This window comes from Amborella trichopoda, chromosome 7, assembly GCF_054954075.1.
Source record: "Amborella trichopoda isolate Santa Cruz 75 chromosome 7, AtrichopodaSantaCruz75HAP2 v2.0, whole genome shotgun sequence".
Lineage (NCBI taxonomy): Eukaryota > Viridiplantae > Streptophyta > Magnoliopsida > Amborellales > Amborellaceae > Amborella > Amborella trichopoda.
Genome location: NC_142342.1, coordinates 38277417 through 38305179, shown reverse-complemented (window position 1 = coordinate 38305179; position 27763 = coordinate 38277417). Strand labels below are relative to the sequence as shown.

The following is a 27763-nucleotide window of genomic DNA, read 5'->3' as shown; positions in this document are numbered from 1 at the left end:
GAAGGGTGCTAAATATTACCCGGATGCCGCCGGAGGCTCGATGGGCCTCAAGGGCTACCCATTGACATGGGTGGCACCCCCTACTTCCCGCACTAGGTACAGGGAGGGTTTCTATGATTTGGTCTCTAGCAATGCAAGGATCTCACATGCATCTTTAAGAAAGAAGTCCATAAGAGTGTTTCTTTTGTTTTGGCTTCCCAGGTTGCAAATATTCCATATTTGGCTCTTCACTGATCCAGGTTGCTGGAGGATGCCAGGCGTTTGGCATGCCTGGGTGGAAGGTTGCAGATATTCCATATTTGGCTCTTCTCCCTCTTCTTTTTCTTTTCATTTTCCTTTTTATTAACTGCACACGTGTTTGTGTATTCTTTTCATTCCTTTTCCGTTCTAAATCCTGTTTCACCACTCCAGATAATGCTTGTAGGTCTATTTCTGTTCCCTGTAACCCAGTGTACACTGTCTGCTGTGGAGTTTTTTTTTTTTATACAAGTTAACTGATGTATTGAATAAGAGAGATCGGCCCACAATTCGGGTGTACGAGAAGAAAACCCTTTTTACAGGGCTAAGAAATTACAATATTGCATAATAGAAAAGTAAACAAAGCTAGATAGGTATTCCCAGGGAAACAGATCCTCGAGCCCCTTCTTTGGCGAGGGAGTCTGCAATGGAGTTCACCTCTCTCCAAGTGTGCCTCCATATAATATGCACCTTCAAGCTTATGTCGACGATCTCGTCAAAAAAGGGGTCGAGCCTCCAGGGACACGGGGCTGATTTTGGAGGCCCTGGAGATGACATTGGCGGAGTCTCCTTCGATGATCAAAGATTTATCGGACTCTCTATTGTAACATCTTAAACCAACTAGAAGAGCCATCGCCCCAGCTAGGTTGGAGTCTTAGCAGCCGATGAAGTATACAAAGGAGAGAAGGGAAAGGCCTTTCACTATCGCGGAAAATCCCACCTACTTCCAATGGATCCGGGTTACCCATGGAGCACCCGTTAAAGTTAAACTTAATGAGGCCATGGGCGGGAGGGGACCAAGAGGAGGCCCAAGGGATATGGGAAGGCCTTAGGTGAAGTAAGGCCTTCTAGTTTTGGTGGTAGTTTTGGTGGAAATCCGCTAGGGAAAGATGCTTGAAGGGTTTAGAGTTGGTTGCCCAAAAAATGACTAGAGATCTCATCTTTTCCAGCAAGGTTTCAATGTTAGAAAACTCACCCCTAAAGATTCTTTGGTTCCTTTTTCCAAGCCACAAAGTCCAAATGATGGCGGCAATCGTGGCTCTCCATAAAAGAACACCTTACTTGGCCCGATGGGGCGACAGGTAGGAAGAGAAAAGGTCGGGTATGGACTGGGGTGTTGCTCAGTACCATCCAAAAAGGTTAAGGATGGAGTCCCTGAGATGGGAAGTAATCTAACAGTGCAAAAAGAGGTGGACGTTTGATTCAGATTCATTTTTACACATGATGGGGTGATTGGGCATTTGCGAATCCCTTCTTTGGAGATGGTCCACAGTTAGGACTCTTTCATGGGTAGCCGCCCAACATAAAAACTGGGTTTTTGGAGGAACCAAAGTTGCCCAGGCTTTAGCGGCAGGAGGGATAATGGGGGCCTGAGAATGGGGGGATGTGAGGAGAATTATGAAGGAGGAGAGTGAGAACATGCCTGCAGGGGAAGGGGTCCAAATTATCTTGTTGGGGCCCGAAGGTGGAAGTTAAAAAGACTGGATAAGGGCTTGCAAATTAAGAAAGGCAAGCATCTCAGAATCATTAGGGGGCCTTTTGAAAATAGCGGTCCAAACTCTGCCTCGGGAAGAGGACTCGAAGTTCTCAGCTAAAGAGGATTGAGAGTTGTGAGCCAAGCGGAATAGGGTAGGAAAGGACTCCCTGAGGGGGGCATGGCTAATCCATATGCCCCTCCAAAATGCAATTCTGGTTCCCTGTCTGGGTCGAAAGCAAATATTTGCAACAAAACGATTCTGGCACGAGAGGAGGCCCTTCCAAATAATTGAGGTATTGGAGGCCAAACAAAATCTCTGCAGCAATCCATTCAAAAGATATGACTTAGACAGCAAGCGAATCTTTTGAATGGATTGCTGTGGAGATTTTGTTTGGATGTCTGTTTCTATATGTTTTCAGTGAAGGATCCTGTAAAGTGTGTGTATAGTCTTAATCCTAGTCGGCAGTCGGCACACATTATAGGTACTAGTAAATTTTTAACATGTTTCTCTCCCACAATGAAGAAAATATATTGGGTCAGGGGCATATCTTGTTTGTCTACAATGTTGATTTATATTGCCCTAAACCTTAAATGAGACTGGATTGTTGTGTGGTTATATTGATAACTATCTGATAGATCATATCAGCATATCCAGACCTTGTTTTAGTATTTTATTCTAAACTCTAAATTACCTATTGGAAAAATTTACCTTCTTTGGTAAATAATTGGAAAATGTTATCTTTCTGTGCTCAGGTGAAAATGTTGGAAGCTCTTCAAGACATTGAGATAGCTTCTCGACTTGTTGGGTTTGATTCTGAAAATGATGAGTCGTTGGATGAAAAATACAAGAAGCTTTGTTGTGATGTTGCTCCACTGCCGCATGATAGCACTGACTATCAGATGGTGAAGAAATTTCTCCTCAACACCCATGCTCCTACTCATAAGGTGTGTGCTTTTCTACATATTATATTTTTGAACATGTTATTGTTTGACATATTGTGGTTATCAAGTTCTTGAGTTGGTTATCAGGATTGGACTCTTGAGGTAGAAGATGTGTTTGCACTTGAAAGAGATGGAGAATTTGACAAGTATGCTCCTTATAGAGACAACCTCAAAAATAAGATGCTACTTTGGCACGGTAATGGACATTGTGAAACTTGTGTGGCTTGATATGTGTGCCAATTGGGGTCATTTACTTCTTATGCATATTACCTACGTCACTGTAAGAGATTTTAGGATATCCATTTCAACCTCGAATATCTGAAGTTCTTAAATTTTTCGAGTGACATGCATTAAAAATTTCGTCAGCTTAGCAAAATTGTGACTTGATCTAGTTTAAAGTACTTGGATTTTTACTTTGTTATCCTTTCTTTTCTGTTGCTTGTCATTATGTTCATCATCTTCTAACTTAACTCTTTGGGGCAGTTTCATGGGCCCAAGCATAATTACTGTGGGTAAAAGTTAAAGTTGGTTCTCAGTGCAAGTTTTAGAAATCAGTTTTTGTTTTTTGCAGTTTTCTCTGTCAGACTAAGCGCATAATTTGCTTAATTATAATAATAGAAAAAAGATGTAACTTGAGTAATATACACAGCATGAATTTTCTCTTTGCCTCTTTATGTGTTTACCCTCCTTTTGTTTTATGTGCGTGTATTTGGCTTCAAGAATGTTTGACTTGTGTTTGTGAATTTTAAAGTACAATAATAAATGTGGGTTCCAAGTTATCCAATGTACCCCCAAGTCTTCTTCCCTTCGTTTTCCTTTTTTTCCCCTTTTCTCAGGATTTAGCACATATGATAACGAGCTTTGGCTGTTGATGGGGTACATTGGTTCAACTTTGAGATATTCTAAAGATGTAATACAGTATGCAACTTAAGACTTGGAGTGTAGAACTTTTAGCTTTCTCCTGGAACCTGCATATAATTCTAGCGTTTGTTGTGGCATTAAATACCTGAACAAATGAAAGCATATAATATAATTTTTTAATGTCAGGAATCAATATGGTTTGGAATGTTCTTAACTACTGTATGTTCACTAGATCAAAATAATAAATTTCAGATCTGTTGCATTGCTTTCATTTATTTGACTATGTAAACTCATTCACAGCATTCAGTTAGATTGGAAGGGCAAAAGTAAGAGATAAGGCCAACTGTTGGGGATTTTCCAGCAAACGGAGGTAGCAAGCTATGACAACAAGCATTTGTCTAAGTAAGGCATGCTTAAAGGAAGCATAATTGCTGGGATCAGGATGGGGACGCGGGTTTGTGACAGGCAGGAACCTACGATAGGGAACGTGGTCCATAACCCCTAAAATCTAGGGATCTCAATCCCAATATGTGGGAGAGCTCAATCAAAACTCAGATCGGGTTCGGATGATAAACTATATGGGACTGAGTTCCTTCTGGTTAAAAATTGAGGCCTCGGTAGCAATTGGCTAGTATAGCAGTATAGGATATACTACTATGCTATGCCGCACTACCATACAATAATATAATGCTAGGCCATACTAAAAACATACTATGCTATATAGTATATTCTACTATACTACACTATATTTTACTATATTTAAATTTAATATATACAGCCATACTGTACGACACTGTTAGACTATACTATCCTGCTTTACTTACTATAATGTTATACTATAGCACACTGCAATACTATACAATACTGTACTATATTACAGATACATTACAATACTAGGGAATCAGGATTCCCCTGTAACTCAGGGTCTTGATTCCTAATATGAAGAATCAGGATTATGATGTTTGAAAATTGTGAATGAGATTTCCTTCCCTAGAGAGCAAGAGCGAGATTCTAAAGAGGAGTTTTTTTTTGGGGAAAATATCTCCTTATCCTCTATTTTTGACTTCTATTTCCCATGAGACCCAAGGATTGAAAATATTACTTGTAAGCAAATGGTCATGTTTTCTATCTTACAACACCTTAGACCCCTTTGACCATGAAATTTTTACCCAAAAAAATACTAAAATGACACCCTCTCAAAACTCTTTTCTTTTCTGTTCACATCTATCTCTCAAAGCACCACTTCTCTCTCTCAAATCACCATTTCTCTCACAAAACTCCATCTCTCTCTCTCTAATATCCAAAGTTGCGAGAAGTTCCTCTCTCTGCATTGTCTCTCCCTCTCATTTTAGAGACATTTGAAGGTATTGTTGAAATGCCTGGAAACACTCAATCTGTGTTCCCTTCAATTTGGGGAAGACATCAATTTGGCTCAGGAGGAGCTTGGGTAAAATGCCTGCAACTGGTCTTCAAACTGGTTTGAAAAAGTTTGTGAAGGGGCATCTGTCTTGTTATAGATACCATCACAGGAAGGCTGCCTTGAACTGATAGAGAGAGAAGCGGCTCTCTCTATCTAAAGCCCCATCTAATGAGAGAGAAAATCCAATCTCTCTCTTCCCTTTTTGTACAAACCCTTCTTTTTTGCCGGGAAATACCTTGTTTTCGCTTGAAAACATGGACTGCTCCTTTTGTACCGGTAGTTTGCCCTAGAAAACGTTGGACTTAGCCGAAAAATTTGTGTTTGGCCATTTTTGGTAGTGAGTTTTCCTTTTGTGAGATGGGCGGCGTTAATTTCAGGGGTAGAGAGAGAAAGAGAGAGGTGGGTAGAGAGAGGAAGTGAGAGAGGGCTTGGTAGAGAGAGAAAGTTGCTCCTTTTTTACCGGCAGTTTACCTTGGAAACCGTTGGGCTTCGCCGGAAAATTCGTGTTTGGCCATTTTTGGTGGCGAGTTATTCTTTTGAGGGGGCGGCTTTAATTTCATGGGTAGAGAGAGAAAGAGAGACAGGTAGAGAGAGAAAGTGAGATGGCTGGTAGAGAGAGAGTGTTGCCATAATAACACGAGAGGTTGGCTAGATAATTTTTAGAGAGAGGAGAGAGAGACGATGTAGAGGGGAAATTCTCTACAATTTTGAGTATTAAAAAGAGAGAGAGAGAGAGAGAGATGGTGCTTTTAGAGAAAGACGTTAATGGAAAAGAAAAGAGTTTTGAGAGGGTATCATTTAGTGATTTTTTGGGTCAAAAATTCATGGTCAAAGGGATTCAGGGGGTTGTAAGATAGAAATGATGGAGACCTTTTGCTTGCAAATAATATTTTCAATCCTTGAGTCTCATGAGAAATAGAAGTAAAAAATAGGGAATAAGGAGATGTTTTCCCTTTTTTTATGTTGTTAACTGTTGTATTAAACGAAGGAAAAGGAGTACAATAGTTCGTCGAGAGGACTCACTGGCCGGGCCTCTCGGCAAAAATTAGGCCTCCCCAAAAAGGTAGCCCTATACAAAAATTGGTAAGGTTTATAACAAATGCCCAATGCAGAGTGTACAAAAGCGTAAGAAATCCAAAACCAAGGCAGTCCATCAGTCCTTTACAAGGAGGGCATTGAAACAAGAGTAATTCAAAAACTGATCCTCATGGACCTAAGGCACTTGAAGAGGCACCTGGAGAGTTGGCCTCTTGATTGGAAGATCCTGGTAACTATGAGAGGAATTATATATGGATGGCTCAGAAATTTAGACACACGGCTATTACTGGTGTGCATGATGATGTTGTCAGATTCGTTTCGGAGTCTTATTCGGTTTGGTGAGAAAAATGAAGCAAATCGGGGCTTCAGCTGATTCGAGGGGAGACTTCGGATTTTTTTTCAGTTTAATATAAATAAATTAGATATTTAAACATAAAATATATAAAAATAATTGAAAAAAAAAAAAAAAAAAAAAAAAATACTTTTATATAGATATTTCTTTTCTGACCGAAGCAGGCCAAAGCTTTGGCCCAAACAGACCTGAAGAGATCCAAATCTGCCCGAAGCAGCCCTAAGCGACCCGAATCTGACCTAAGAGGCAGCACCATGCTTCTCTTCACTTCGGTTTATGCTTAACAACCGAAGGCTCCGAAGCGAAGCGAATTTGATAACATTGGCAAGGGTTAATAGGCAAGAAGTTTTGGGACTGTCATTCCTCTAGGAATCAAGTATGTCTGATTGAAAAATTGCAAACCTTAGATCCTGTATTGTATAACATTATGTTTTGTTAATTGTTTCATTTTGCAGTTCTGTTTCTCAAGCAATAGAATTGTACATTAATTGTTTATGCTCAATTTCTTTCTGTAGAACCTGATGTATTTTTCTTCTACTTCTTCACACACCTAGCTCTTTAACAATTTGTCCATTTCATAGTGTACTCTTTACACTTGATAAATGTCAAAACTTGTTCCATTGCTCAATAACCATCCGAAAGTTAGTAAAACTAAAAGTTACATTTTTTTTGCAAGGCTCTCGTTTGACAAATTTTGTTGGAATTCTGAGCCAAGGGCTGCGAATAGCACCCCCTGAGGCACCATCAACTGGCTATATGGTATTCTTCCCTCACCTTTCTTCTGTGGCTGCTCTTTGTCTCTCCCTCTCCCTCTCTCTGACGCATACACATTTCTTTAGAACAGGCTTCTTTAATTCCCTTTTTCATATGTAGTTTGGCAAGGGGGTCTACTTTGCTGACCTAGTGAGCAAGAGCGCGCAATACTGTTATACTGACAAGAAAGACGCCGTGGGCCTACTGCTGCTTAGCGAAGTTGCCTTGGGAGAGATGTATGAGCTTAAGAAAGCCAAGGTGAGTATGGGAAGTTATGTTAGTTTAATAAATTCTGTGTTTTCACGTTCTTTTTAGATACTGAATTATAAGCTTGCCCATCAATTTACTTATTTTGAATGTTTGAGCACCATAAATAATCATTATTTTCCTTTGGAAAAGGGGAAAAGTATCAAAATGGTGCCCGGATAACCTGCATGAATCATGCGGGTGAGATCGAAGCTGACTTGGGCCGTTCAGTTTTTTGGAACATCACAATTTCACCGCTAATTCGATATTTTTGGAATACTTGATTACTTTTTCTTGAATACTCATCCCACGGTAATACTGTTAGTTTTAAAAAAATGCAGCCCAGAATTTATTCTGGCATTTCATGTTTCTGGAACACATGTGCTAGCACTGATTTGATATTTCTCTCTCAACACTATCCACCAAGTTTATGGCTTATCTTATTTTTATATTTTGTTGTGACTATTCAGTACATGGAGAGTCCACCTGAAGGGAAGCATTCAACTAAAGGCCTTGGCCAGAAAACACCAAATGCTTTGGAGTTTGAGAAATGGCGCGATGAAATTACTGTTCCTTGTGGGTCCCCAGTTTCATCAGGAGTTCGAGCCACAGAGCTAATGTATAACGAGTATATTGTGTACAACACAGCACAGGTTCGTTGTTTCTCCTCATGGTTCCTTGGAACTATAAAAAAAGGGAAATCATGTTGGTATTCATATACGAGATCATGGTTTTCTTTTTTTTTTTTGTTGAAATTGCCCACATTTTTCCTTCTCATTATTTGGAATGAAATTTAGTCAGATTTCATAAATCTGCTTTAAGTCGTCGGTGTGGTTTGTATAAGGCTGAGGCCCTAAACAATCAAAGTAAGGGCTCACTTTCACATAGTATTTAAAGACTTCGTTTCAGTATTTAAAGACTTCGTTTCACATAGTATTTAAAGACTTCGTTTCAGTACCTGAAAATTTATTTTATCTTCAATTATAAAATTTAAAGCTTAAAAAATAGGGTAGATCAAGCAATTCTATTAAAAGCTTAAAAATCCACAGTCTAGATAATGCATTACAAGATGCACTATTTTAAAGCAAATTTTTTTTTTTTTAACGTCTATATATATCAAGTTCGAGATGATCGGATTTTGAAGGTTTTTTCGTCCCTTTTGATTACCAATGCTTTATGCAGTATTTTGTTCATAAACCCATGGAAAGTGAAGAAAACTACCCCTGAATCCATAATGGTTTGAAAAGGCTTTGGAATCAGTCTGGCACGGCAGTCGTAGCCTTCTAAACATTGCACGGAACTTTCGTGTTATCTCGTTTTTACCCATTTATTCATTCATTTTTTTCATGTTTGATTTTATTTTTTGCACAGGTTAAGATGCAGTTCTTGCTCAAGGTGAGATTCCACCACAAGAGATGAGGTCACTGACTGCATACGACTTCACTTTTGTACAGCTTTTTTGCTTTGTTGGGGGCCATAATTTTGCATATAACTTGTTCTTGGTCCTTGTTCTTCTTGTTCCCAAACCAACACAGATGAGCTCTTGGGTATATGCAGAAAGTTAAGTTCGCATCCACGGTTAAAAGTTTTGGAGTGAATATTTTGGGTTGTGTAAGCTCTTTTTGAGGATATGAAGCATGCGTTTTCTGATTAAAAAAAAAAATTAAGGGAAAGTTTTTGACGTACCACCGATTTGTATTCCAACTCTATGCTAATCCCTCAATTTTTTTTTTATTTTTCTGACTGCTTGTTAGAAATATCAACGAACCCCCCATCCCCCCCCCACCCCCTCACTTTTTTACCTAGAAATTTTGGATGGGGTGAGAATCAGAGTATAAGATGGATTGGGTGGCAAAGATGTCTGTCATTGTCTGGGGTGGCAATTGGCCGGGCTTGGCCCCTAGCCCTAGTCCTTACTGTGCCCGCTCAAGACTGGCCTATGGCCCTATCATGGCTGGGCAGGGCCAAATACAATAAAGTAAATAAAAGAAAAACTGTAAGAAATGGAGGTGGGGCTGGGCCGAACTAGGCTGGCCTTGTTACGAGCCTAGCCTAGGTCCTGTCTGCCTTTGTCCTCAGGTTGTGGTGGCCCAGCCTTATTTGCTAACAAAAGCCCTAGTTTTTTAGCAAATACCTTAGTTTTTTAGGGTTGATCCAGGTCAACCGGTGCCATTCACATTGCAAGTATTTTTTTTTTTGGTAATTCAGTGGGAAAGATATGCCCATACCCTTTTTTTCAAACCAAATACCTGTTTTTCTAAATTGTTTAGGAGTTTTTTTTTTTTTTGAAGGTGTTAATGTAGTAGTGTCAATAGGAATGGAAATTACAATATGGTGAATGGGGTGTGGGGTTGCGATCACCCACATTGCAATTAAATTGGTTAGGAATGGAAACCACAATGTGGGGTGTGGGGTTGGTACCACACATTGCAAATAAATTGGTCTACTAACACTGGTGGTATTCTAGCATGCAGAGAGAGAGAGAGAGACCGGAATCCAAATATCATGCAATTTACTGAGGAAAGCTTGGCATATGTATTAGTCAAAGATTATATGTTTATGGGGGTATATGATTCCTTGAGTAAGAACCCCATCTGTGAGTATACTTATTTAATGCTTGTACTTTGCGCATGTGTTAAAGTACATTAAGCATGAAATGAAAAATATAAATTCTCTTAACTTCAAAGAATACAAGAGTAACGAATAATCGTACATGTGACAGTGTAGTTGTTGATTGGTAAAAGATCCTAATATCCCTCTAAAGAATCGAGACCTCTATCTGGCTCTCTCTTAAAACTATTTTCAGCTGGAAGATTTCTATGAATTTAGAGGTTACTTGTCTTGAGTAAACATCCTCTACAATTCTTGTTCTCGTGGTGATGTATCCGCTGCATCTAATTAATTTGTTTTCATGAAAGGTCCTCTATCCGTAGTAAGAATGGAATACGAGACATGATACATTCACCCTGACCAACCATTCCTTCAACCCATTCTTATATCTCATTGATTTGAATTAGAAGCTATGTAGTTGAGTTTCAATTAGAGAGAGAATATAATAAAACATAAGAGTTGGATGGGAATCAGATAAGGTCCACAGTACCCTATCAACAAGCCTATCCAAAAACCCTAAATCCTGTCCTCTATGGTGGCCTTGTAAACTACTATACATATATAAACTTTATGATATGAAATATTGTTCTCGAATTTTATTTAGTTGGTCTAATAGGTCAAATTAACTGGTTCAATTGGCTAAAATCAAATGCTGATTTTGATCGATTCAGCCAAACAAATTTTATGTCTGGTTAAGGTACCAATCAGCAATTTGACTTGTTAGACAAGTGGGTCCAAGTGGGTCCAATCCGGTCCTGATAATTAGACTCCAGATGATTTCTTTGGATCACTTGCTCCAATCCCTCGAACCGAACTGGTTTCATTTACAATGAATAGTAATTTCCTTGCCTTGATGGTGGCTCAATATACCGAGATGGATAAATCTAATGTCTATAATATGTGAATTACGATACACATCATCTGTTCATGCTGTGGTTCATCCATGGATTCTCAAAATGGATATTTAAGATGTGATATGTGTTGTATAAACATCATTTGTATGCTTTCCCATTACACATGTTCACCTGTTATTGCCAAAAGGCTGATTGTGATTAATCGTAGCCGTCTCCCCACAAATCCAATGGTCACTAGGGCAGCAGCAGTGGGTAAAAAATGAGCAAAAAATGTTAGAAATTGTGGATTTTGGTCCTTGTCAGTTTTGTTGATTTAGTAAAAAAAATGATGGAGAGAGGTGGAACCCACCATTAAGGGCGTGTCGTGTTCTCGTGGGGCCGCCATGTAACTTTGGTTTTTGTGAGACCACATACATATGTTTAGGGATAAAATATTGTTAATTTATTTAAAAAACAAGCTTATAATGATTCATTGGACTGAAAGAGGCATAGTTCATTGGGTCATTACCGTCCATTCAATGGAGAGATTGGGACCGACAATTTGAGAGAGTCCCATGTTTTGTTCTTTGGGTCCTGCTCAATTTCCATCACCGTCCGATGATGGAACAGTCGATTGGAATATTATTATATCCCTTTGATTGCTTTGGCTTATTGTAACCGTTTTGGACGTTCCTTTAAATCTAGTTTTGTGTGTGTTAGAGAGAGAAGCTATATGCCCCCATAACAATTACACAAACGATAAAAAATACTTACCTTTGATGCTCCATGCACCACTAATCCCTGGTCAAACTATCTCAATCCAAAAATTTTAAAGAAGAACACTACATTAAACTGGACAAAATAACTAGTTAATATACAAACAAAGAAACCAGGAATAAAAAAATAAATAAATAAAAATAAAGAGAGAGAAGTGAGTTTTTAAGGGGGGAGGTGTGAGGGGTGGGTGGATAGTGTTAGCGAGAGTGTGTTGGCAAGAAACAAGTCCCACAGTGCGGCGTTCGGCGGAGAAAAGTGGTTTGAAAATGAAAACAAAGTCCTTTTTGTTTTGTTTCATTAAACACCACACTTGAACCAAACCCCCTTATTAAATATGAGCACCAATTAAAAGTGTCCCCTTAGCCCCCAACAACCCAACCTTCCATGTCCCCCCTCCCCACCCTCTATAAGGCACTCTGTCCCACAACCCCTCTCTCTCTTCCACTTCCAATCTTTTCCTCTCTCTTTACTGCTAATCTCACTCTACAAGTGTGTTTGTTGCTCTCTCTCTCTCTCTCTCTAAATTTTTGGTGTGAAGTTTTTTTGTTTCTCTCTTGAGTGTAGTTGGTATCTCTCCCCCCCCCCCCCTTCCTTTCCTTTCTCTCCTCCCCTTGTGGCCTTGGCCATGGCTGGGTCAGGGTCCATTTCAGGCTCCGGCTCCGGCTCCGGCTCCGGCTCCGGCTCCCCTTGTGGTGCATGCAAATTCCTCAGGCGAAAGTGCGCCGCGGATTGCATATTTGCCCCTTACTTTTGCTCGGAGCAGGGGGCCACCCGCTTCGCTGCGGTGCACAAAGTGTTTGGCGCGAGCAATGTCTCCAAATTGCTGTCGCAAGTTCCCCAGGCCGACCGCTCCGAGGCTGTGGTCACCATTTCCTACGAGGCGCAAGCACGCATCAAGGACCCCGTCTATGGATGCGTCGCACACATCTTTTCTCTCCAACAGCAGGTTTGTTAACTCCCCCGATTCTCGAAACTCTGGCTGGTCATGCATGTTCGAGAGAGAGAGACAATATGTCTTGGGTGGTGAATGGTCCCAACAAATATCATGTTTAGCCTTTGTTATGTTAATTTATGAGATGTTTACTGTGGTGCTAAATTTATGAAGTTCAATTTTATTCTCAGGTGGCAAGCTTGCAATCTCAATTGATGCAAGTGAAGGCACAATTGGCCTGTAAATTGGCTGGCTCCCAAGCCACAAATTCCCAATGGGTGAGAGACACATCCCATCAATGCTATCATGTGCCCATAGAGAGCCAATGGATGAACAACACATCAGACAATGCACAACCATGCCATCCATACATACATCCACCCCATGGGTTAATGCCATCCATGATGCAACCAAATGAATGCAGCCATCAAAAGATGCGGAGTGATGACCATTACATATTTGAGGAGTCCATGTCCCCAAAGAGCTCTGTTGATGATGTAGACCATGATGGGGATGACTCACCTTCACTTCACCATAAGGCATGGTTTAACAGAGACCATGACCATACATTGCAACCATGTTCAAGGAAGAGTTTTCAATGCAATGATTTGGGGGAGCTTCAAGCTTTGGCACTTAGGATGATGAGAAGCTGATGAACTTCCCTTTATCATTTTCACCACTTGTGTATTGTACAAAAGAAGTTTTGCCATTCATATGTAAGACAAAAGTTGTCATGCAAAAAGGGAATGGTTATGCATAGCTCTTGTTTTAGTGGTATTTTCATGTGCCTTTTCCTTGAATCTCTCTCAGTGTTTCATGCAAATTTACATCAAATGGGTGTCTTTTAAATGGTTCCAAGGGGTTTAGCTTACGCAGTTTTTGCATTAATTTCCTTTGAACTTTTCTTCAAGTACCATTAATGGCTCTTCCTACTTACTACTGATATGTATGGTGAGAGGCATTTGACCAACAAGGACTAGCCCTTATGGTGGCAAGTAACTGTTTCTCCAAAATGGGATAAAGGAGTAGAACTATGTGTGTGCATTGTTGAGAAATTAGGCAGGTTTTTTCATCCATGGACCATAGAAGGTCTGCTTGCTTTCTTCAAAGAGGATGGATGTTTTAGATATTCAAGCTAAGGTGAAGGTAATTAAGCACTTCAAAAAAAAACATTAAACCTAGGTTTATAAAGTTAAGAACTAATGCAACACTAGTTTTGAGTGTTGCATACTTTCTCCATTATTTAATTACATGATAGTTTAACCTTTCCAAAATTGAATGGTCAATTCTGCTTTCCATTCTTTTAAGTTCCCAAGCAATTGATACTCATTATTGGGATCAATTTGTCCAAGGACATGGATTAGTCAATTTAATATTAGTTTAAAAGAAAACCATCTTGGGTTCTGGTGTGATTAAGACATTAAACAGCATATTTCTTTTTCTAATGGATGCATCTATTGACCATAAAGAACTTACAAATGGTAACTCTGGAGGACCCAAATTCTAGAAGGGTTATAAAGATGAATCACAGACATGCATAATGGGGAAAATTAGGTATACCAACTTTCAAGGCCAAAAGGTGGAAGATTTGAGTCAATTTGGTGGTATTAAGTTATCTACTTGGTTTGCTTTCCCAAGTTCCTTTGGCATTAGTGCACTTTTAGCTATTGTAAACCATTTAGTGTATTGCCAAGAGAGAGAACTAATGACTAAAATATGTGTACACTCAATTTCCATGTCTGCCATGACTAAGAAACAAAGTATCAAAGGATAGATCCTTGTTAAAAAATTTACTCAAAGTTCACTCAATCATGGCTTCTCTTGCAACCATGAAACCAATAATCTCTAAAAATTCTCTCTGGATGTAAGCCACCATATGTCCAATAGCTCTCTCTCTCTCACCTGTGTGTGTGCAGCTTTTTCTTCCTTTTCTTGGTAGTCTGCGATGTCTGTCAGTGTAGATTGAAGAATGAGATAAACAAACATGCCCATGATTCAATCTTCAGCACACGAGGGGCTTAGGATTCTTCCTTATTTTTCTATGCTTGTGATTGCAATTTTAAATAGACGGATCCGATCGACAAAAAACCCTAGAATTAGGCATATCTTGACCATCCACTGAACCTAGTATGCACTCAATATCATAGAATAGATTAACAAACTCTGTATGCCCATGGCTTGGCAAGATGTTTCATTGATTGGGAGCACATGATCACATCAAGGTTGCTTGTACCCCATCTTTTTTTATCTATTAATGGCCTTTGTGCATTCTTTTTCTCCATAAAAGTTGAGCAATAAGCAATATGTTAAAGGAATACACAATGAGTCATGAAAGAAAGGTCATAGGATGGGATTTCCAAGAAGGAGGCTGCCCCACTCTTTTCTTGGGGTACAAAAATTAGAACTGTATAAATAATTATTGTATGACACCTAAGGGAATGAGCCCTAGGGTTCAAGTATCATTATTCTACATGATATGCGTATTCAAAAGCTTCAAAATTCTAACAATGCTTATTATTTTATGTAGGATGAATTTTCTATAGGGACTAGGCTTTATGAAGACAAAATAAACACTCACGTCAAATCTTCGACTGGAAAGCACTTTCGACAACGGAAAAGATTTAAATTAATTTCCAACACCGATAATAAAATTTGAAATTCAAAAAGTATTACAGATCTCGTGGATCTATAAAAACTTAATTTTATGGCGAAATTGACCTTCTAGATAATTTGTGATAATTTACACGATTTTTCGAGCTTAAAATGCCAATTTTGTTTTACAACTAATTTGTTCAAGCCGAGATGATCGATGTAAAGGTTTTCCAATGCTTGAAGTGTAATTTCTGATGAATTATGAGGTGAGGCTTTACTATCAAACCATTTTCCTCTTATATATTGATATGTCATCTCAAAATTTCCTTTTATATATTGATATGACATCTCAAAAGTTTAGAAACCCCAAAAACAAAAGTGGTGAAGTGTGATCAAGGAACACATTACAACTTTTTTCTTTTCTTTGTTGGCTTTGCACTAGCAATCAAAAAGAGCTGCAATGAAAGCCAAACCCTAAGGGTGGGTCCACCAGCACTTGCCAGTTACAGCCTCCCTTGCTAAAGTCTACATCTTCCTAACTTTTGCATTGAGATCAGAGTAATATGTTCCAAAGTGAACCTAAGACTCAGTGTTCATACACACGAGTGTACTCATCCAAGCATTAATCTTTTGGAGTTCTTGAATTTTGAGCTGCCACACTATGGCACAAATTAGTTAATAAACCATTTACAAAATTTGTTATAGAAGTTACTATGTAAGTCCTTATAAGCATCACAAGAGGACTTGAACAGTAAGTGTTATCAAGGTTGGACTGGGACCGGAGGTTTGGACCGTTGGCAAGTGCAAATGGAATGGTGCAAAGCAAAAAACATATTTATCAAAAAGTCTTTAAAACCACTATTCTTTTTTTTTTCTGAAACTATTCATGAAATTTCATTGAGAAAATGAAAATGAGATCAATGTTATGTTAGATTAACCCATTTTGTATGGTTAGACAAACAATACAAGGTTGGGCAATTTTTCTTTTCAGATATATTTTATGATTTAAACTATTCTTCTTTTGTTTTTTTACTTTTAGAAAATACTTTCCTACTGGTGGTTGGATCAGTTTTGACTTGATCAGAACTTAATTAGTTCAGTAGTGGTGAATGGGATTTTGATAACGTTGGTTAGACCTTAATTAGTTCAGTAGTGGCGAATGGGATTCTGATAACGTTGGTTAGACCTTAATTAGTTCAGTAGTGGCCAATGGGATTCTAATAACATTGGTTAGACCTTAATTCGTTCAGTAGTGGCCAATGGGATTCTGATAACATTGGTTATCATTGAATTCATGTGGCTCTCTCATATAAATGCATACACAAAACCTTTTACATTTCTTTTATTTGAATCACACCTGCAATTTTACATAAGGAAAAAGTTTATATAAGCTGTCAACCTTATACTGTACAAATAAGGTGCATCCAAAAAATCCACTAAGAAGGTTTTTCTATGCTGTAAAGCCCACAAATCGATCATCTTGACCTTGAGATTCATATATATATATATATATATATATATATATATATATATATATATATATATATATATATATATATATAGATGACTTTTAATCTTAAAAAATAGTTCATCTTCTAACATATTATCTGGATTGTTTATTTTCAAGATTTTTAAGTGTTCATAGATTTGTTAGATCGTCACTAATTCTAGAACTTTAAATTTCATAATTGGGGGTAATAATACATTTTCATATCATCACGAGACTTTGCAGCAGCACCGAAATTGCATTTTCGACATAGTTTTTAGATGCACCTTACTTCAAACCTCACCCTTTACATATTTTATTTATTTTCTCCTCTCTGTTTTTACTGCATTATTCATTGTTTCCTTTCCTTGCTTCCAACGCTTGGAAATAAGAAAAGAAGAGGGCTTTAAAAGTCAAAAGTAGGCGTTACACTATTTTTATCTTTCTCAATCCAATCACCCAACAGAATTCGACCGTATTAACGCCGCTCCAGTGGGATAATCTGGAGCGTCAGATGGGATACTAAATTGATCGTTCGGCTAGTGTTGCGTCACAAGTAACGGCCTCTAAATTTAAATACGATGGCGACGAATATTCGTCACGTTAGGGTGAAGAACGACAAATGCATTCATTAATTTATTGTGCCACGTGGCGTTTGTGACGTGGATGGGCACTTGTTTGGTTTCTCCAGTTGATGAAAATGTCCACTACTACTACTAAAAAGCAAATTGGTTTGATAGGGCTGCAGCCCTATCAAAATAAGTAAATCTTCGCCCATAATTCATTGAAAATAATAAGTCAACCATTCGAAAATCTTTACATAGGAATATTTTAGTTGTGAAAAATATTTAAGATTTCAAGCTTTAAAAGTAGTGCATATTATTATAATAAATTTTTTGGATTGTTCATTTTTTTAAAAAAATAAGTGTTTATATATCCGCAAGATCTGATACTATTTTTTTAGTTCCAAATTTATTGTTGGTATTGGAAATTTATTTTAAAGCCATCATAGAGATTTTTGTCACGTAAAGTACTTTTCAAATTAATATAGGCGCGAGACTCTAAACAATCAAATTAAGATGCTTCTCACGTAAAGTACTTTTCAAATTAATATAGGCGCAAGACTCTAAACAATCAAATTAAGATGCTTCTCAACTTCAAGATATATGGACATGAGAAAAGATGGGTTTCAAGTCTTGGAAATAGCGCCTTGTAATGTATTTTCTCGACCGTCAATTTTCAAGATTTTTAAATGTTCATAGATATGCTTGATCTACACAGTTTTCTAAGCTTTAAATTTTATAATTAGAGATTAAAACAAATTTTCAAGCCCTCATGAAGAATTCCAGAAATGAAACAACATTGTTCAACAATATTTGAAAGTGCGTCTTACTTCGATTGTTTATGGCTTCAGCTTTATACAAACCATACCCTTAAAAAAATTTCAGAAGAACCTGTGAAATTTCTGGATTTTTTAAATTGAAATTTATTGAACTAAGTTCAAGAGATTTAGTGATTAACATTTGGAGTTAAGGGAGTTTGAAAAATAGATTTACTACTACAAATCCCATGGAAAATATTTTTACATGGTATCAACCTTATACTACAGAAACGAAGTCCACATAGAACAAAGAAAAAGAAAAAAAAGGCACCTTCTAATTGGTCATCTAGATCTTGAGATGTATAGCTATGAATACAAATGATTTGAAGTCTTATTTTCTACATCATCCAGACTATCCATTTTCAATATTTTTTTTCAATATTTTCAAGTTTGTATTGATTTGTTCGATCCACAAAAAATTTTAAAGCTTTAAATTTTATAATTAGGGTTTGAAATAGAATTTTAGGCCAATGTAAGAGTTTTTGACAAAGAAGTTAATGTTTTGATGCAGTTTGAAAATACGTCCTACTTTGATTATTTTAAGATGATGGCCTTTTTTTAGTACTATTTACGGTTACTGCCATTTATAACCCCTGTCCTTATTTGCATCAAGACTAGATCTTTTCACAAGAGAGAGAAACATTTTTTTTAAAAAAAAAACACAAAAATTGTAAAAGAACCCATTAAGGTTTCTATCAAGTACTCATCACAAAGGAGAGATTACCATTTAGAAAATTTGATCATTTTCTTTGCCCTTTACAAACGTTTGATCATTTTTGCGCTAGATGCAATGTCGTCGTTAAAAGATCACCCTACAATACATCAAAAGGGGTTAAACGTCAAACCAAATAGGCGAGCAAAGTTGCCCTTCAAATTTAAATACAGATATCTCGCATTTTTTAATCAATGTTCGTGAAATTGGCCGAGTCGAAAGTACGCGGCCGAGTCTCACTCGGGACAGTGCCGTTTCCGAATCCAAGTTGTGTGTCCAACTAGAGGATATAAAAAATATTAAAAATAATAATATTTTTTTTAAAAAATAAAATATTTATTTGAGATATATTTTTTTTTATGTTTTCTATCATTTTGGCTAAAATCGGAAAGTCTTTTGGCCACAATACATATGTTTACATTTTTCTATCTTTTTTTAAATTATTTTGAAAATATCCCTATCGCAAGTTAATTTTTTTAAATCTATTTTTAACATCGTTTTGAAGTGTTTTGATTAATCTTATTTAAATATATTTTTTTTAAAAAAAAAATTTGTATTTTTTTTTTGTTGGTACCGTACTCGACACTAATCGGCTCAAGCGTACTGGTTACTCGGTCCGAATCGCACTTTCTGAGTATCAATAGCACCAATATCGTATAAGGCATTTGTTGAGATATTGGTGTTAAAAAATAACCATATTTCACCGGGCATTTGGAATGAAACATTAAAGTAGGGAAATTCATTGTCCTGTGAAAATTTTAACATCATGGGATATCAATATTAAAATAATGTTAAGGGTAGGGTTTGTATATAGAGCCTAGGCTCTAAATAATCAAAGTAAATCGTTTCTTCAAATACGGTTGAGAAATGTGGTTTCAATACTTGAAATCTTTGTGTTAGCCTTAAAATATATATTCATCTTTAATTATAAAATTTAAAGCTTCAAAAATAGTGTGGATCGAACGGATCTATAAAAACTTGAAAATATTGAAAATTGATTGTACAAAAATGCGTTACAAGATACACTATTTGTAAACTTGAAATCCATTTTTTTTCTCATGTCCATGCATCTTGATGTTAAGATGATCAATTTGAGGATATTGGGCATCAAAGCAACCACTTCTGATGAAACTTTTGAGGTGGGCTTTAATTTGATTGTTTAGAACCTCGAACTCTATATAAACTTTTTTCCAAATATCAATATCTTGCAAAATTACCAATTGAGATATCGGTGCTAAAAAATATTACTTGTGAGATATCTATGATGGAGTATATCATTATCTCACAAAATGTCTAGAATAAGATATTAGCATAAAAAAATAACAATATTTCACATAGATGGTGCTCCTAAAAAATGTTGAGAGTAAGATATTAGCATTAAAAAATAATAACTTTTCACATAGATGGTGTTTCTAAGTACTTTCTTTTGAGAGAGAGAAGCAAAACTGAAAATTGTCCCTCCAATAAATTTTCACACATTAGTATCCCAGTCACAGTGTCCTCCAGTGGTCTATGAAATTTGGAAAAGATAAATGAGTGAAATGTTAAATGGTACATTCGAATGAGGATGGCTATTTTCTTGCCCTTTAAATTTGTGAGCTGTTAATAAGCCCGGTTCGGGCTGCAAGCACTTGTCTGGGCCTAATTTTGTGCCAGTGGGCTCGCATGTCAGGGCACATGGGCTGACCTGGGATGAGCTTGGTAGGTCTAAAAAGATTTTTGGCTAGGTCCGGGTAACCCGGGCCGAGTTTTTTTTATTATAGATTACTTGAAAATATCTCATATTCATAAAAGGCTTGGACTAGCCCAGTCTAGCTTCCTTATCATGGATTCAGGTGGAGCCCAAATCAAACTTTCCAAAACTGGGCCGGGCCTGACATTCCTTGCACATTCTCGGGACAGGACGTGCCCGGGCCTCATGATTCTGATAAGAGTGGTGTGGTGGTGTTTGATTATGTGCAAATTGGATCATCTTCTTATATCTAATCAATGGGAAGAATGTTTTCCAACATGCCAACGCTTTGCCTAACTTATTCTGATCATACCCCTATTATATTGCGCATTGAAAAACTTAATGAAGGTCTGAAACCATTCAGGTTGGAAATAAGGTAGATGGAGGAGAAAGAGGTTGTTGATATTATAAAGCATGCATGGGAGAATACACTGGATAATAGGTGGTTTGGATATGGCTTGTCTAAAAAACTGCAGTTCTCGAAGCATTCATTGTTAGAATGAAAAAAGAACACCCATTGTAATATTTGGAGCATTATTTATGCTAATATGCATAGAATTCAGGTGATTGAACAAGGGCACTTGTGACTTATGGTAGAGCATAAAATTGAAAGAATGGAGTTGGAGAATAAGTTATATGTTATTGGAAAACATAGATCAAGAGTAAAGTGAGTGAAGGAAGGAGATTTAAATACAAAATTTTCTTATTCAATTGCTAATAGTAAAAGAAGAGTGAGCAATATTAGTGTGCATATTGACAGTGTTTAGGAAGGAGATGTGGATGAGTGAAAGAAAGCTATTATCGATCACTTCAAGATGGCTTTTTATTCACGACTTAAGATGAAAGTTGGTTTTTCTAGTGCCCCTTTTCGAACCCTACCAAAGATATGGTTATAATTTCGGATTTTGATATGTAGGAGGAAATAAAGGAAGTTCTTTTTGCTTTAGCTGGTGATTCCGGCAAAACACAACTGACTGGGTTGTACTAATAGCTAAAGAAAAAAAAAACCATTTTGCCCGAATCAACAAAGACCTTGGAACCAATTGAGAGTTTTTATGTTCGTGAATGTAGGGTCCTCGTGAACCTCTAGTTTGCAGAACCGGGAATCTTAAATATTGAGATCCCACCCAAGATCATGTACATGATTGGCTAAATACTAAGCAGATGGATACAACTATAAATTTGGTGCAAGAAATAAAGTAAACGTAAAAAAAGCATAACAACACAACATATGATTTAAGTGGTTCACCCCATAGGGCTACATCTACTGCCGTGGCAAGCAAAAATTCACTATCACGATGAAGATTATAGTTTCGAGTTGCATGAGATATACCTCTCTCTAAACCTCGGTAAAAACCCTTCATCGTTATTCCCTTTTAAACCTGCTCTCCCGATCGAGCAACATTGTCGATCAATATCTTTTTTTCCATTGCAATAACACTACCGGAAAGATAACTTCGAGAGCAACCGAGAAACTTTTTCTCTAAAAGTGAAAATTAAATCAACCTAAAACCCATGGGAATACTGTCACTCTCGGAGGCCATGTCTCTCTATCTCTTAGAGACCTGTCTCCATCATGGAGATCTCTTCCCATAACCCCCAAAAGGATGGCTCTTAAAAGGATATGTATTATGTCTTTTATTACTCTCTTATATAGATATCACTTTTTTTGTTTTTAAAAAAGTTTATTTATTTTTAACAATAATACCCTTAATCTTTTAGAAGAAAATATGGGTACGGTGATTTGGCTATCAATAAACCAAACAGTGAATACCCATAAAGGCATGTGAAGATTACTCGTTGTCCAAACAAGGCATAAATTGGTGAGTCCATCTTTGCCATATAATTGGAAAACTGTTTGATAGGGCTGCAGATAAGTAAAGCCACGCCTCATAACCCATTGAAAATTGCAATTCAAGCATTGAAAATTGCAATTCAAGCATTGAAAAGTCTTTACATCGATCATCTTGGCTTAGACACTGTAATTGTGAAAAAAAAAAAAGAAGGCTTCAAGCTCTAAAAATAGTATGTATTTTAACAAATTATTTAGACCGTCCATTTCGTGCTCAAAATAAGTTTTTAAAGATCTGTAATATTTGTACTATTTTTTTATTTTTAGTGTTAGAAATTGATTTTAAGCCATCATGAAGATTTACATTGCTAAAAGTACTTTCCAAACCAAGATTTGAGGTGAGGCTATATTTGGTTTTCATAAAGCCTAGGTCTTATAGAAACGTTGTTTGAGCACATATACTCCCTCTATCAGAAGACTTACTTGGGAAGATTTTTTGAATCTGATATTTTGGGAATTATTTAAGAAACACTAGATGATTATTCTCAAAGAAAATTTGAATTTTGAGTTTTCTAATACTTAGTTCTCGCACTCTAAATATTTGATAGCCTCTATTCAATCTTGAAACATTATTTTTTTCAAATGCACTTTGCACTTAAGAATTTCTTTATTGAGATTGATCTAACGATGTTACATTACCAAAACTTCACATCCTAAAATTAATTCCAGATTGAGTTTTCCCCAAAAGAGTAAATAATCAATGTATCACTATGGGAGCATAAAATCTTTGGGCTTTCCTTTTAAGACGCACGAGGTTTCTATGGAGCTTGCGGGCATATTGTAGAAACATGGGCTTGGCAATAAATATTTTTTTAAAATATAATTTGAGCTTAATTTTTAGAGAATATATAATTTTTAACATGGAAATCATGAATATGAAAAAAAACAAATTGAAAACTAAAAATAATAATTATATTAAAAAAGTATTTGGACCGTTAGTAACACTAGTTTTTAGAAAAACCACCTATTTGTATCTATCTTTAACAAACATTAAAAAATATATACTTTATACCTCTGGAACCGCATATTGTAGAAATGTGGTCCAGCAGGCATGACACAATTTTCCGACCTTTTATCCTTTCTAAAACTCGTAGCGAGACGGTCCCTCTCTTTCACGCATGACTTGCCTTTTCTGTTTATATAGACCAACAAGGGGACCGACCTAGATGGGAGCCTACATAGAAGCTGCTTTCCATCTCTCTCTCTCTCTCTCTCTAGCCCTTGTGTCAATCACAAAAGTTGGTAAGATTTGTGCATCATGAAATTTATGTCATTTTCTAAGAATGGGTATAGAGAGAGTGCTGGTTCATAACAAGGAACAAAAGGACCATTGCAATTTCCCCAAATCGTATCTTTGCTTTTGTTGGCCATGCACCAACACACAAGATATGGTGGGGTGAAACTACCTTTTCAACTACTTTTACTATAGGGAATTATGGGGAGTGAATCCAGGATACAGTTTTTATAGGACCTAGGTTTTATGAAAATAAAGTAAGGCTTCGTATGGAATCTCCGTCCGAAAAACACTTTGGGCATCATAAGCCTTCATGACAGCTTTAAAATCAATTTCCAGTATAACCGTGAAATTTAAAGCTTAAAATATAATATAGACCTTGTGGATTAGTGAATACTCATTTTTAGGAAAAAATGGTCGGTTTAGATGATGTGTTACGATATACACTATTTTAAAAATTTGAAACCTTATTTCTTTTTTCACAAAAATAATGGTAGGGTAAAGCCGAGAGGATCGATTTGAAGGTTTGTGGATGCTAGAAGTACCATTTTCAATGAGTTGGAAGGTGATGCTTTACTCATTTAGGGCTTCAGCCCTATCAAATCATTTTCCGTGAAATCTATGAAGGCATGATATATTATGCTCCCTAGAGGTCACAGTGTATTAATGAGTTGTCCACCAGTCTAATCAGACTCTTCTGATAAGATAGACCATATATACAATGTGTCCACGCGGCTATATCTGCCTCCCTAAAACTAATTGGATGATGGATGCTCGCCGCTCGAAGATGTTCTTTGGGAAGCAAGGTCTATGCTCCCTAGAGAAAGACAGTCTTTGTATCTGAACAAGACTTCATGAATTTTTTGAAGTTTAGAATTATGCACGTTTGGTTCGCATGAAAACCACATGTAAAATTATCTCTTCGCATGAAAACCACATGTAAAATTCTTTCATATGGTTAAGTACGGAGAATATTTTTACATCAATTAAGTGCTAATTGATATGAAAAGATGCACTAACATCAATTGCCATGAAAATATTATCACACTTGACTGTATGAGAGAATTTTTTCACGTGAAAAAGTTTTTTACAAAATATTTACACTTGAACCAAACATGCAATTAAATGTGGTAAAATGGCCGGGTTGGATCTATCAATGCATGACCTCATGCACGCATGCAAAGAGAATTTAAACGTGCTAATGGTTTGAATACGGCTATACTCACAATGGACCTAAGTAGGCCATGGATGTACCCAGACCTGCCTAAGAACCCATGTCGGATTAGGTCAACTTGACTTGGACCCGAATTGACCTGATAAGGTCTAGTATGGGCCAAAGCTTATACCCAACCTAGGTCGAATCTAGGTGATTTGGACCCAAACCTAACCGACCAAGTCCGATATTTTGGTCCATACCCAAAGTTGTGTGGTGACCCAATGGCTCCCAAGAAAAAGAGATCCTCTTCCTAGCCTCGAAAAAATTTTGATGAGTATTTTCTGGCAAAGATTGAGAGAGAAAGAGAGAATCCAAGGGACGAATATGAAGAGAGAGAAATGACAGGGAAATATAGTAGGGAACCATTAGCATCTTTTTCAGTTCAAAAGGAATCTATGGGTACTCAGCCATGCAAATGAAAACTTCTGTAGACATCCTATTTTAAAATTGGCTATTTTTCACTTTTTTATTTTTTTATTTTTTAAAATTTTTAAATATGAGAAAATAACTTAGAAATGCCTAGTGAAACATCTGAGGATCATAATAACCTAACAGACCCATGTCACCCTTCTTATGGTCCATAGTCCCTTACCATTGTCCTAACCTTCTAGAACACCCTAGAGAATCTCCCAAATAATCTTAAAAACCTAAGAAACCATCCTAAATTCTAAAAAGTTATCCTAAAAGCCTAAGAAATAGATAAAACCGACTTAAGATAGGAATTCAAAATAAGATCTATTCAAAATACTATAAGAATCACATCTAAATTAGCAAGAAAATCGAAATCTGAAAAATTAGTCACCGGAGACCTAGGCGCCACAATTCGTGCCGCCTGGCCAAGAAAACGCTGGATGCCACAGTCTGTGGCATCTAGACCTTGAAACCCGACACATTAATTCTCACATACCAGAACACCTTAGACACCATGGCATCGGGCCTAATTATAGATAGCAGCCCTAGAATTTAGAAAGTCTAACCCTTTAGAGACTTCAACCCTAATTTTCTAAACCAAGAGAATAATACTGTAGTGTAGGCCTTATTAGCTTTAGCCTAGTGCCTTAGTCATCAATAGATCCTTGAAGCTATGACCCTAGATCTAAACTACAAAACCCTAATTCAATTTTAGCCTCTTTCAACAATCCAGAGTCAAGATTTCTAGCAAATTTCAAGAGGGGAATTCAATCAAATTCAAAGAAAAAAAATGAAGGAAAAAAATCAGTCGTACGGGTGGCATCCTCAAATTTGGGGGTCCCAGGCCAACTAGCCCGGGTAGGTAAGTTTCCTATTCCTTTCCTTCTTTGTTTTTTATTATTGTAGTTAGATTTAACCTGTAGAGAATTTTTTCTATTTTTAGGAAAAAGATCGGCACTGCCAGTGATTTAAAGGAGAATTAGCCTACACAAGTTAATTGGCTTATAAATTATAATTCAATCATCATCCACAGAATCTCCATCAAATTTTAAATTAACTAGTTTTATAACATATATCTCAGGTTTGAAATCCTCTTGATTCGAGATGTAAACAACTTCCAACATGCAAGCAATGTGAAGATGAAAGGTCGCAAGCCATCCATGCCTGTCCAGTTCAAAATTGTGTCTTTACTCACAATGCAGGCATCTTAATCACTTTCACTATTGCTAATACGGCGCCCAGTTGCCTCCACTATGAAATTTAAACCATTGCATGCGACCAAATATAATAAACATAAGAAGAACGAAAGTGAAAGGTCATCACATCAAATAGAACAAATACATTTATTTGATCAACTTGCATGCGAGACTCCATGACCTTCTTTCTTTGTTTTCTTTTTCTTTTTCTTCTTTTTTCGTTTTTTTTGGTGAGTCAATGGAGAGAGGGCCCTTACCCTTTGTAGAAATTGAGTCTAAGACATAGCATTGCAAATCAAACGCTAACCAATTAAGCCCGAGCTCTTTTTCTACACAAACTCTATGATTCAATAAGATAGTGCAGAATATTCAAAGATATTCTCCAACAAAAATACAAAGGAGAGAAAATACCTCACTCTTGTAAACCCACATTTCATAAACAGTTCACCTATGGTAAAAAGAGCCAAAATCAACAGATTGCAGAAAATTTGAACCTTAATGTGTACTGTGCATTTACCTTTCATGCATGTGACCTAACGAAGTATGCATGTGTGTTTGATAAGTTTTCACCTTCTGTTTTGGTCCAACCATATATGGAAGTTCCTAATGGCTGAATGAAAATTGTTCCATGCGTTGGGGGCCGCATTTATTCATTTGCATCCCCTGAATATAAAGATGGATGCAAATGGGTGGTCCATCTAAACACAATTGAAATTACCAGTTCAAATATTTTTTTCATAAAATTATTATTTTAATTTTTAAAATCCTTTTATTTATTTTGTATTCATAATCTCCATGTTAGAAATTATATGTCCTTAAAAGCCCTGTCGAATTGAGATGTTGAACCCTAAACCTTAGAAAGCCCTAGAAAAAAACCGGTACAATAAATCCTTAGCCTATCCTAGGATATAATAAATTTAACCTTGACCCTAAATACATATGCAAAAAAACACCTAGCCATGGCCAATCTCAGGAGTGAACCCTACGCAACCAACACTCTCCCTAGACCCTCACATTCTCTAGCCAAAAGAAACCTTCAGAACTCAGTCAAGATACACTTCTTAGTCTAACCGGCGAACTTCGAAGAGTGGGAGTGGGGGCGCTTCAACCCCAAATATGAATTAGGACACCAAATCTAAGTTTCAGGCCTGTGGGCCCAGCTTACAAGTGTTTGGGGTATCTTGTCTCAATAAAATATCAAGGAGTGTTGATGTGTAGTCAAATAAATTCCAAGTACGATAACCATCAGAATACCGAATGAACTGCTGGAAATGGCTACAGTGGGTAAAAGACAGTCTGATAATAAATCAAAAGATGGAAAGTACCCTTAATATGATGAAAGGAAGATCCATACCAAAAACGTTAAAGATATGAGCCCAATCATGCCCAAATCATGTGTCAGACGGTCCAAAGGAGGCACGATCAAGATCTAGTCAAGCTGGTACAAAATGTTAATATGACCATTCAATCTTTA

General features: G+C 37.0%; 2 protein-coding genes across 2 annotated transcripts in view; both read left to right on the top strand.

The window, feature by feature from the left end:
• The window catches only part of PARP1 (poly(ADP-ribose) polymerase 2), a 38938-nt gene extending 29878 nt beyond the window's left edge, over positions 1-9060 (top strand). Inside the window, exons 15-20 of the mRNA XM_011626377.3 lie at positions 2468-2659; positions 2744-2852; positions 7004-7086; positions 7201-7338; positions 7797-7979; positions 8698-9060. Of these exons, the coding sequence (XP_011624679.1) occupies positions 2468-2659; positions 2744-2852; positions 7004-7086; positions 7201-7338; positions 7797-7979; positions 8698-8745 (753 nt within the window). The 3' untranslated portion in view covers positions 8746-9060. The remainder of the gene's footprint in view (positions 1-2467; positions 2660-2743; positions 2853-7003; positions 7087-7200; positions 7339-7796; positions 7980-8697) is intronic.
• A 2665-nt stretch (positions 9061-11725) lies between these two features.
• LBD16 (lateral organ boundaries-domain 16) lies at positions 11726-13277 on the top strand. Its single transcript, XM_011627592.3, has 2 exons — positions 11726-12492; positions 12669-13277. Exons 1-2 carry the CDS (start codon positions 12172-12174, stop codon positions 13128-13130), a joined length of 783 nt encoding a protein of 260 aa, XP_011625894.1. The 5' UTR covers positions 11726-12171; the 3' UTR covers positions 13131-13277.
• The last annotated feature ends 14486 nt before the right edge of the window (positions 13278-27763 follow it).

Coding starts and splice junctions, on each gene's coding strand:
- LBD16 (XM_011627592.3), top strand. CDS start 12,172: ATGGCTGGGTCAGGGTCCATTTCAGGCTCCGGCTCCGGCTCCGGCTCC. Junction 12,493..12,668: donor TCTTTTCTCTCCAACAGCAG/GTTTGTTAACTC, acceptor TTTTATTCTCAG/GTGGCAAGCTTGCAATCTCA.